General features: G+C 42.6%; 1 protein-coding gene across 1 annotated transcript in view; it reads right to left on the reverse strand.

Annotated features, from left to right (window-relative positions):
* The window catches only part of wnt5b (wingless-type MMTV integration site family, member 5b), a 39,806-nt gene that overhangs the window by 15,899 nt on the left and 11,393 nt on the right, over window positions 1-12,514 (reverse strand). Inside the window, 2 exon segments of the mRNA XM_034163657.1 lie at window positions 8,136-8,282; window positions 8,284-8,429. Coding sequence (XP_034019548.1) covers window positions 8,136-8,282; window positions 8,284-8,429 — 293 coding nt within the window.

Consider the following 12,514-nt stretch of genomic DNA (forward strand, 5'->3'; position numbering starts at 1 on the left):
CTTACAGTTTCTGGTTATGAAAAATGTTAGAATTTTGGTGATTTCAAACCCACCAGCAGGTTTTGGTGTTCAGAGGATTATTTACATCTTTTCAACAAACCGACAAAGCACACCAGCTGTTAATACAAGTACATCCATCCCGGTGGTTCCTTTAAACGGACAGAAGCTGTTGCTTTTTCCCTTCAGTGAGCCTGTATCTCTCCGTCTCTCCACATGATGTTAGAATTTGTACACATTTGTTGATATTTGATATAAACCTCAACCTCCTCCTTGATTACCCATAATTCCTTACTCTGGATTCAGCCACAGGTGACGCACCTGATGAGTAACTCAGAAGTAAAAACCAGCCTCACCAATAAGATCCAGTACGTGGTCTCACAAAGCAAGCAAGTGTTTAGAAGTAAACTTGTGTGACAAATGTCACTAACGTTTAAAACAAGCGGTTTCATGCCTAAATTATATGTGTAACAGGAGTGTTTCTTGCTTGAGGATACTTAACATATCATATGTAACAATGGATCAACAAATTATTTTGCACAATATGTCCCCTTTAAATTCAATGCGCTACACCCCTTTACTGTCATAATGCTATCATTTCTATGCCCTATCATTATCATTTTCATTATGATTTATTTTCCATATATTATTGATATTATTATGGCCTTTAATCTATTATTTATTTACATTTTTCATACATACACACACACACACACACACACACACACACACACACACACACACACACACACACACACACACACACACACACACACACACACACACACACACACACACACACACACACACACACACACACACACATTATTCATCTTATTTGCTAAAATTTATTGTAATTTATTCAATTGCTATTTTTTATTTTTAATCACATTTCTATTTCCTGCATATATAAATATATACAGATCTATATAGAGATCTTTATATAGATAGCTCATCTATAGGGTGTCTCAAAAAATGTACCCAAAAGTACGCTGAAATATGAATACCAGGAAATGGTTTTACTGGGAAATAATGGTGCTTTTCTAATTTGAGGAAACCTAAAGTTTGTTCTGCAACACATTAAAGTCCAGGAAAAATGCAGCAGTTGACCCTAATTCAGAGAACAAAAATCGTTGAGTTCTGTGCAACGCATCCTATGGGCTGACTTGCATCTCTTTCCACAAAATTCAGTCTCAGAGTGAACTAACTCCCCAGCAAATGGCAAGGAGACTTGAATTTGCTAGGTGGTTTTCCAGAAAACTGGAGAGGGATGATTTGTTTCTTAGGAAACTTCATATGACGAGGTTACACTGATCATGTGGTGTAAAAGATAAAGGGTTAAAACATCAAAAAGGAAAGACTGAAATAAAAACTGTGCACTGGGGAGAAAAATTACATGCTTCGGCCACATGGTCATGCAGAAAATGTCTGATAATATTGATTGGTTTTTCTGTACATTTTTTGAGCCCCCCCATATATATAGATCTGTATAGAGGTATACAAACCTATATATAGGTGTAGATACCTATCTATATACGGTGCGTCTGGAAAGTATTCACAGCACTTCACTTTTACCACATTTTGTTATTTTACAGCCTTATTCCAAAATAGAGTAATTTCATTTTATTCCTCAATATTCTACTCACAACACCCCATAATAACAACATGAAAAAAGTCTCAAGTCTTCTTGAATATGATGCTACAAGCTTGGCGCATCTTTTGGCAGTTTTGTCCATTCCTCTTTGCAGCCACTCTCAAACTCCATCAGGTTGGATGGGGAGCGTCGGTGCACAGCCATTTTCAGATCTCTCCAGAGATGTTCAATCAGATTCAGGTCTGGGCTCTGGCTGGGTCACTCAAGGACATGCACAGAGTTGTCCTGAAGCCACTCCTTTGATATCTGTGTGCTTTGAGTCATTGTCCTGCTGAAAGATGAACCGTCGCCCCAGTCTGAGGTCAAGAGCGCTCTGGAGCAGGTTTTCATCCACGATGTCTCTGTACATTGCTGCATTCATCTTTCCCTCAATCCTGACTAGTCTCCCACTTCCTGCTGCTGAAAAACATCCCCACAGCCAGGACTTAATTTGAGGGGGAGCAAGCCGGAGTGCGCTCCAGAACCTCGGACGCGCGCTCCGGAACCTCTGACATTGGCTCCACCAGCTATTTATCCCTTTATCTACGGCGATGGTGCCCACGCCATATTTTCCATATGCGTATTTTTTTTACCGTAACTCCGCCATAGTTTGTCCAATCCGAATGATTCAAAGGGCATTGTAAAGCTAACACCAAGGGCTTTCCAATGATATATGGTGTATTACGGTAAACATAGCCTGTGATGTCATAACGCAGAGGAAAAACACGGACGTTTCATACTAGTGCGCCGCTGATTTTCATTACCGTAAGTTCTCATGTAAGCCCTCAATCTGAAAAATTTCAACACTGACAGCAAGCCAAGAACCCGTGCTCTCCAACAGTATGCTATATATTGCATATATTATGGTAAAGTGCGTTCGGTGACTTTTGAAACGAGGGAAAAGTATGAAAAAGAGCGCAAAAGTGGCAGAAAAGTACAGAGACAGCAAACATAAATGTAGTAATTTGTGAGGAAAAGGCAGGGTGTTAGTGTCATTTGTGAAGGTGTGTGTGCGTGTTTGTGTGGGTGTGCAGTTTATTTTAAGTGTGACGCACAGCATTGTTCGCAAGCCCCCGCCCTTCTTTTTTTTTCCTGCACCGGAGCCACCCATCCTCTGTGCTCCGGGACCTCCCACTTTACAAATTAAGCACTGCCCACAGCATGATGCTACCACCACCATGCTTCACTGTAGGGATGGTGTCTGGTTTCGTCCAAACATGACGCCTGACATTCACGACAAAGAGTTCAATCTTTGTCTCATCAGACCAGAGACTTTTGTTTCTCATGGTCTGAGAGTCCTTCAGGTGCCTTTTGGTAAACTCCAGGTGGGCTGCCATGTACCTTTTACTAATGAGTGGCTTCCATCTGGCTACTCTAGCATACAGGCCTGACTGGTGGATTGCTGCAGAAATGGTTGTCCTTCTGGAAGGTTCTCCATAGAGGAATGCTGGAGCTCTGACAGAGTGGCCATCGGGTTCTTGGTTGCCTCCCTGACTAAGAAGGAAGAGTCCTGGTGGATCCAAACGTCTTCCATTTACAGATGATGGAGGCCACTGTGCTCATTGGGACATTCAAAGCATTAGAAATGATTCTGTACCCTTCCCCAGATTTGTGCCTCGAGACAATCCTGTCTCAGAGGTCTACAGACAATTCCTTTGACTTCATGCTTGGTTTGTGCTCTAACATGCACTGTCAACTGTGGGACCTTATATGTAGACAGGTGTGTGTCTTTCCAAATCATGTACAATCAACTGAGTTGATGGACTGAGTCTGGTGGACTCCAGATAAGCAGTAGAAACATCTCAAGAATGATCAGTGGGAACAGGAGGCACCTGAGCTCAGTTTTGAACTTCATAGCAAAGGCTGTGAATACTTACGTACACGCGATTTCTTAGTTTTTATTTCTAATAAATTTGCAAAAATCTAAAAAAAAACAAAAAAACTTTTTTTCACAGTGTCATTATGGGGTATTGTGTGGGGAATTTTGCGGTTAAAAAATGAATTTCATCCATTTTGAAATAAGGCTGTAACATAATGTGGAAAAAGTAAAGCGCTAGGAATACTTTCTAGAAACACTGTATATATACATATATCTATAGGTATCTATCTATCTATCTATCTTTCTCTACACACACACACACACACATATATATATATATATATATATATATATATATGAATTTCTTTCTTTTTGTGTTGCTGGGCACCATGACACTGGACATCATAGAAAGAAGCTCCGGCTCAGTCATCCGTGGTGGAGACATGGTCTCTGTGTCAGACACAATAGGGTTCGCTCAGACAGGGTTAGGGGTTACGAGCCCTGAACGAAAGCAGAGAGACTCAGCGATAGAAAGTGCCAATGTGAAAAGTAATATTAAAAAAAAAAAAAAAAAAAACCACCCTTTGTCACAGGATGAGGAATGAATGACAAAGAATGATGATGAAGAATGATAAACCTCTGACTATTTATCTTCTTCTCGAACCTGTTTTTTTTAAATATCTGTGAAAATTGACGTATATTTGGTGTTTGCACCTTGTGTCAGACTGAAGTCATTTGTGGTTTGCTGTGATGACACAAACCAGCAAGTTTCCAATAAAAAGTTCACCTCTGTAAAACTGTCAAAGTACTGCTGTTTTCTTCGACCCGTCTCCATCTTTATATACAGACCAGATGTAGGAGACACATTCAGGAATCCTCCGACCTAACAACGTTTTATCAGCTCACATCTTTACACAGAATACGACGTGTCAAACTCCCGCTATAAACAGTCAGACATGAATCAGATGTTTCTGTCAGTGCTTCATTCATTCATGTTCTGGTTCCTCTGCTGTTTGGTGCTTGCATAGACTGGGTGTTGGGTCGAGTTGTGATAACCAGCAGCTTAGGTGCCTTTATTGGTGAGGACAGGTTGGCTGACCTTAATTTTGTAGAAGGAGGTGAGATCTTTGCAGAATCAGATGTCAGGTACCCTGATTGCAGCACTTAAGAAGCTGAGTCAGGAAAGTGCCTGGGTTTGTGATGGCCTTGGATCAAGACTAAGATCCAGGCTTTTAAAGACTTCTAGGACTCTGCCGTCAGAAGTCATGAGGTGATGAAGTCACTGCATGGAGGTGTTTGGCAAAACTACAGTTGGGTCCTGCTGGAATGATTTTGTGTCAAATGAGCGGTTAGTACCGGAAATGATCCAGTATACAGGCGCCTCAGTGTAGAGGACCCCAGTGGCTGGAGAAGGTCAAGGGAACATCCAGGTTTCACCTGGCTGTGGCAGATACATGTTTTTTTTGGGGGGGGTTTTTGAGAAATGGGGATGGACTGGTTTTCTGCCTGGGTGGTTGCCATCCATAACTCAAAATGGACCTGTAGAGTGATGGATGTGGTGACATACAGCACCAGCGCATGCTCCCAGACCTGGACCAGGATAGTTTTCTGGACTAAAACCTCTGTGTGTTAATTATGTCTGACCCAAACACATTCACTTTGTACATATAATGCAAAAAAAAAGGGAGAAAAGTGGAAAAAAAAAAGATAAATTTATCCATTTGATCGAGTTATTGTTTCAGTGCAGTGACTGACTACAATCGGGTGAAGTCCAGTCAGTAAATTCAATGACACACTATGACTGTTTTAACTTTACATTCTTTACAAATGTTCGTTTAGAAAAATATTTATGCCTCTGCCAGACTAATAAGAGACTAAATCCACCAAATGAAAAAGGAGGGATTTTAAATTTGAGTCTGAATGACTTTATGTCAACATCAGTCACAGTAAGATTACAGTCAAAATTATGAGTTTTACCAAGAAAAAAAAATAAAGGGCTTTATGATTTCATAAAATACCTTCTATTCTTAAAATACCCGAAAAGAGATCAACAGCTTGCAATGTTAAAGACAAAAGAGATTCTACATCAGTTCCAGATCTTATACACAAACAAATCAGCTTTTCTTTGAACGGCGGTCCGATTCCACGCAAATTTGGCTCCTGTTACCTCGAGTTGTTCTGGCGTCTGCGCATGAAGGTGCTTCTGATTTGTGTGAGACTATGAGAGTCATTGGACTGTGATGGAGGGACATGTCTCCAGATGGCTATACACACACACACAGACGACCGTGATGTCTGTCCTCTCACTCTCTCTCTCTCTCACTTTCACACACACACACACACACACACACACACACACACACACACACACACACACACACACACACACACACACACACACACACACACGTACACACACGTACACAAAGCGGCACACCGCCGTCACCTCCACAAAAGCTCTGCAGTTAGCCTTGTTCAACCAAGCGAGACAAGTCCCGCTTAGGATGTGTCCATGAAGGAGAGGCAAAGACAGAAGCGGTTTTCCTATCACTTGCCGTCCCCCTTTTCAGCGCTCGTCTCCTCTCTTCCATATCGGTGGACAGACAACAATGAAAACTAAAGATCAAACAGGAAGAAACACTGAAAAAGACTTTTCCTTTTTTGTTTCAGGGAGGAAGAGGATGATCTTTTCATCTGGTTCTGTTTTACTGTCATTTGCTGACCTCATAAAGCCGCTGACCTCATAAAGTCTACAACAACAGTTCTGAAGTTGCTACTATCTTTACCTTATGATGTCATGAAGGCCTTTAGACCAGTCAGTCGGCAGCAACTGAAGGTAACTCAGTGGAGGTACGGTACGTGCGCTCTGAGTGGATCTTCTAGTTATCACTGTAATGCCATGTTCCTCTGTGTGACCTTGTGTGTGTGTGTGTGTGTGTCGCAGTTGATCTCTTGCATGCTCTTCTACAGCCCCAATGGGAGCCTCAGCAGAAACACAACCTCTCTAGACCCTGACCTTTGACCTCTGACACACACACACACACACACACACACACACACACCACACACACACACACACACACACACACACACACACACACACACACACACACACACACACACACACACACACACACACACACACACACAACTCCAGGCTCACCGTCTCTCACACAAATCAAGCTGGGCTGAGCCATGCACACGCAGACAAAGGCCGTGCACACACAGTTGTGTTAACAGCTCACACACAGCTCCTCTACCTGAAGATAAACACATTCCGCTGAGCCACTTTCTTCCAGCGCGGGCAAATGGAACTTTTACGAGCACAGCGCAGAGCTCGGCTAATGCTGAAAGGTTTCCGTTAGTACATAACATACAAGCGACACACACACACACACACACACACACACACACACACACACACACACACACACACACACACACACACACACACACACACACAGATCTGTTCATCCAGACGAGCACCGTTCTGGGTGACACTGTTACATCACGTATGTGCACCTATGATTCGCTGTGCGCACGTGTGTGCTTATGTGTTACTCCAGTGGAATGTGCACTGACCTGGTGACCTACAGCCAGACTCCAAGGGCGTTAGGAGTTATACCATTTGGACCCTCCCAATAAATAACGTGCACACACTCACAAATATACTGCCAGGTCAGGGAACGAGGGGGCCTCCTCCGCTCACATGCACATTCCTCATGGCTAAATTATGCCTCTCCATCAGTAAACGTGTTTGGGACTGCCCTCTTTAAAGGGCTCCAATTGTGCACAATTTGTTTCAAAAGTTAAATACAAGTAGAGTTTCATGTTAAACATCCATAGACTCCCAGAATTCAGTGCCTGTGCATTTAGAAGCAACCCTGCAGAAACCAAAATTTAAGCTTGAAACAGCAAGTGTTATACATGTGTGATGTATGTCACGGAAACCACCTGGGCTCTTTATTGGGCCTGTTTGCCACACCCACCCAGTCTGTGAAGAAAACAGAGGGGGCATTAGTCCCACTTCCTTTTAAAGTAACAGGCAAAGAAACAAGTCACTTGTGGACCATCTTTAAACACTTTTTAAACACGCTTGGTGACCAAAGTGGTTTGCTGAAAATATGCGCTGTGTGGCCACAGATGTTACTGCATCTACCAGGGGGCACTGTCAAATTCTGCAAAGTCCAGACACTGCAGATATGTTCCTCTGGGACTTCAGAGGTTTTATGTCCCAAGTTTTTTTAACTTGTCCACATGACACAAAGTTCCTACAGAGGCTGTTCCATGGATTGTAAAGCCCGCTTAAGGATTTTTGTGATTTTGGGTTATATAACCCGACTAGCCGATTAGCCACCCCAGGGCAGAGACTGAAATTAAAACTTCACCAACAAAGCTATCACCTTCCCGATCCCAGATTCCAGAAAACTGTTAGGGTGCAACTAAAGCTGCCTCAAAAAGAGACCACTGCTGTTACTACTACTACTAAAGTACTCAAAACCCTGTGTTGCTCTCCATACGTCCAAATATATGCGTGCCAATTTTGGCTCAATTCTGAGGTGCCGTTTGAACAGGAGAGGGACATACACACCCACCCACAGCTGTCTCTTACCATATAGATGTTTCATTTTACATTTCTATGCACAGGTCAGTAGAGACATGAAGACACAATGTTCTCTCTTGTACCTGTCTGCCTGCTTCATTGTTCTGCAGATTCATCAGCGTTCTGGCATGCTCAGGTGAACCGCGTGGGTAGTTCTTCTCTCTCTCCCTGGCGTCTACAAACTCCCGTGCAAAGCGGTAGCCGTAATGCACGTTGTCGCCGCAGCCCCCCCCACAGCCAGTCTCGCGGCAGGTCACGGGGTCGAGCGGCGCGGCTGCACCCGCAGGTGGACAGCTCACCCTCGCGGCACGCCCGGCTAATGGAGTTGACCACGCCGGCGGCGCTGATAGCGTAGGTGAAGGCCGTTTCCCTGGAGCCTGGTGGAGAGAAAGCGAGAACCTTAGAGGAACTGAATTTCACAGTAGATATGTTTTGAAGAAATGTTCAACCATCCAACTAATGGCTCCACGATGTATTAAACAGACAAGTATGAATAATTTCTGATCCATCAGATGGGCTTTTAAAAATAACCATTTTTTAGTTATGGTAGTATTCAGGTTATGGTTGTATTTCAAAGAAATTAAACACCAACACTTATCCTGACCCTGTGATTTGCAACGTCACAAGGCACCTGAGACATGAGCTTAAAGCCTCATTCTAATTCTGGAAGTGCACCGTGGCCTTCGAGAAGTGGCGGCAAAGGTCATAAGCATAAAAATGTAATATTTAAAACAACTTCTCATCCTGTATGGCCCACATGCAGACAGTGATGGTAGAGTTGGGTGGAACATGTAGTTAAAGAAAGAAAAAGCTAATGCTAATTATATCTACATCAAATTTTCAGAATTGTGCAACAACAAATTTGAGACTAAAGTAAAACAAACAGAAAGCTGCATGGGGGGAAATGTCAGCTTCAAAATGCAGCTAATGCGCATAGCATGGTGGGGCTGTGGTTCAAGCCCAACCATGCCCAATCTGCTTGTAAATCAAGAAGGGCATCAGGTGTAAAACCTTTGCCAAATTTACCATTGGCACACCAGATCCACTGTGGCAATGCTAAATAAACAGCAGCAGCCAAAACAAACATTATGGCTGTCAGTGGCCGCATCACTCAGAGGCTACATCCTTTAAAGATCCAGCCTTCCCGAGACTGAACTAACATTCTGAAATGAGATGGTCTAGCCTACAGAGGTTTTTCTGATGGTGTCATTAGCTCATTCTGGCCTAAACCCTGTTGCACAGCAGGCTAGCGTAATCGGCGTAACCCATAAGTAATCATTTTTTCAACACTTATTTATGCTTTACTTACAAACCGTACTTATTGATAATGGTACTTATAGAGCTTGAAATTGTGCTTTGGTTGCTTTTTTAATTTAACCAGCCATTTTATCGGGGGGGGGGGGGGGGGGGGGGCGCACAACAACTCCTGGGTTTGTTTGGGCCGTGAAGTGTAGGCTTTTGTAGGCTGCATTCCAAGAAACCTTCAAAACAGGACTGCCTGGTTGCACAACTCTGAGATGACTGCAGCCTTCAAAGGATGCAGCCCCTGAATTGGGACACAACTAATGGTATGGCTAATGTTAACAAAGAATGTGTGAAAGCTGACGAATGCACAGTATCACTGACATTTTTGTAGTCAATCAACTCAATCAACTTTTTTCTTATATAGCGCCAAATCACAACAAACAGTTGCCCCAAGGCGCTCCATATTGTAAGGCAAGGCCATACAATAATTATGAAAAACCCCAACGGTCAAAACGACCCCCCTATGAGCAAGCACTTGGCAAACAGTGGGAGGGAAAAAACTCCCTTTTAACAGGAAGAAACCTCTAGCAGAACCAGGCTCAGGGAGGGGCAGTCTTCTGCTGAGACTGGTTGGGGCTGAGGAAAAAACCAGGAAAAAGACATGCCGTGAAGGGGGGCAGAGATCGATCACTAATGATTAAATGCAGAGGTGATGCATACGGAGCAAAAAGAGAAAGAAACAGTGCATCATGGGACCCCCCCGCAGTAGTGGTCAAGATTCCTCTTCTTCTTCTGTGGTTAAAGGTGGTTTGCAAACCAGCTGATAAGAGCATTACTGCCACCTACTGGGCTCGAGTGTGGAACAGAATATTAGCAATAAATAAAAGGGAAGGATTATATTAATTTCCTTTAAAATGTCAATATTTGGCGATACGTTTGCCCCAGTGCCTGTCCTCTGAGATTCTTTAGTGTGAGGTTAAGTTTTATTCTTTTATGTCCCTAACTTGGTTTATTTCTCTCTCCCTTGCAGAAACTGCACTCCGATTACAACATGTACATAATCCACTCGGATGTTTACCTATGATATGAAATGTATTGTTGAGTGCTGTATGACCTATTGTTAGATGGCTGATAACCGATTCTTCCTGCCTTTATCCTCACTTCTGCATGCTTTTGTACAGTGGCCAATAGGGCCTACAGCATTTCCAAAATAAGACATCAGCAACAGCAGAAAACATAAAGAAATGCAAAAAACATTGCCATTGACTCAACAACAGGTAATTGCATCCAAGGCTTTGAAATGGTTTGTGGAAGGAAAACGAAAACCATAAACTTCTGGTATTTTGCTAGGAACAAAAACGAAACAAGAAACTTTATTTTTATTTTTTTCTATGTTCCTAGCAAAATACCAGAAGTTTTCTGGTTTCGTTTTCCTTCCACAAACCATTTCAAAGCCTGGATGCAATTACCTGTTGTTGAGTCAATCCCAGATAAATGGTTGAAAATGTATGTATGATCAGAATTCTTTAGATCCATCAGATGACCGAACGCCTGCAGGACTATATTTTAACTTTTAAAATAACTTATTTTTCATGTTGAAGGGACAAAGCGCTGGTTCTCTGGTTTTCTCTGGTTCAGGCTCAGAAACGCACCCGGAGCAGACAAACATTGAGGGACTTCTTTAAAAATGCTGCATTTCTTCATTAAGGATTTAAAGTATTTCCAGACATCATCTTCCAAATAAGAACTCTTCTCATCAGGCTGTGATGATGAATCTGACTGAAACGACGTAACAGGTCAGATTAACATTTTATATTTACTGTGTGTGAATGGTTTTAGGAAGTGGCTATTCATACATAGCCATATTATTAACATTCATACGTAGGGCAGCCTTGTTATGGTTATGGTTAGGGGTTATTGTTATGGTTATGATTGGGTGAGGACTGTAGCTTTTGCTGCTTAGCCAATCAATGGGCAGCAGCGGGTTTGCACAGGCTTCTCTGCGACGCGAAGAGCAGCACAGCGCTGTGTCTTTTAATGAATAAAATGAGAGAGAGAGAACGGATGGATGATGTGACAAGAGTAAATCAGGAAGTGCAAGAGATTAGTAAGGTTGAAGTGAGGGCAGCTATAAGAGGATGAATAGTGGAAAAGCAGTTGGTCCAGATGACAATCCATTGGAGGCATGGAAATGTCTTTGAGAGATGTCAGTGGAGTTTCTATCCAGACTGTTTAATAAAATCTTGGAAAGTGAGAGGATGCTTGAGGAGTGGAGATGAAGTGTGCTGGTTCCTCTTTTTAAGAACAAGGGTGATGTGCAGCTCTGCAGTAACTATAGAGGCATTAAGTTGATCAATCACAGCATTTGGTAACATTGTGGCCCCTAACAGCCACCGTACACAACCATTGACAAAATATGATTACTGTCTGCATATTAAAATTGTTTCTTAAACTGATACAAAAATGTTGAAGACAGTATATTGTCCATGAACAAATAAATGTGAGTAAACATATTTTTATCTGAATCAACAGCCTACATTTTTTATTACATCTGCCAAGGACATAATAAAATCATCGGCATTTATTATTTGGCTGGCTGTCTTTTAGTAGGATTACATCAAAACTACTGCATGGATTTTTATGAAGTTTTCACCACAGATAGATATTAGGCCATGGAATAATCTATTAATTTTGGAGCTGATCATGAGCGGATTCTGGGTCAAGTTTCACTTTATATAGGCTTTGAAGGATTGCGTCAAAACAACTGCACGGATTCTCACCGAATTTGCCACCACAGATAGATATTAGAGCATGGAAGACTCCACTGAATTTTGGAGGTGATCCGGATCTGGATTGGCAGACATCAGAAATCTCTGTTTACACTTGTTTTTTTTAACTATATTCTAGTATCAATGCCCCCTCCCCTCCAACTTGACTCAGCAGCAGCTAACAGGCTGAGGTGGTGAAGTATTCTGATTTTCCTGCAGCAGCGTTTATGGTTCAGAGGAGCCGCCCAGACATCAAACAGCACAGCCGGAAGTGACAGCTCGGTGTGAGGATGTTGGCGCATTTCAAAAGAAGGAGCTGTGGGACAATGGACCCGCCCCAACTCACACCTCCATAAAAATGTGCACAGAGACCGACAGACACACATGAGGAGTGCTTACACCTCGACTGACTGCCTGCAGCGGATTTGACACTTACGTGTGGATGAGAC

The sequence above is a fragment of the Thalassophryne amazonica genome, chromosome 22 (assembly GCF_902500255.1).
Source record: "Thalassophryne amazonica chromosome 22, fThaAma1.1, whole genome shotgun sequence".
NCBI classification, from domain to species: Eukaryota; Metazoa; Chordata; class Actinopteri; order Batrachoidiformes; family Batrachoididae; genus Thalassophryne; species Thalassophryne amazonica.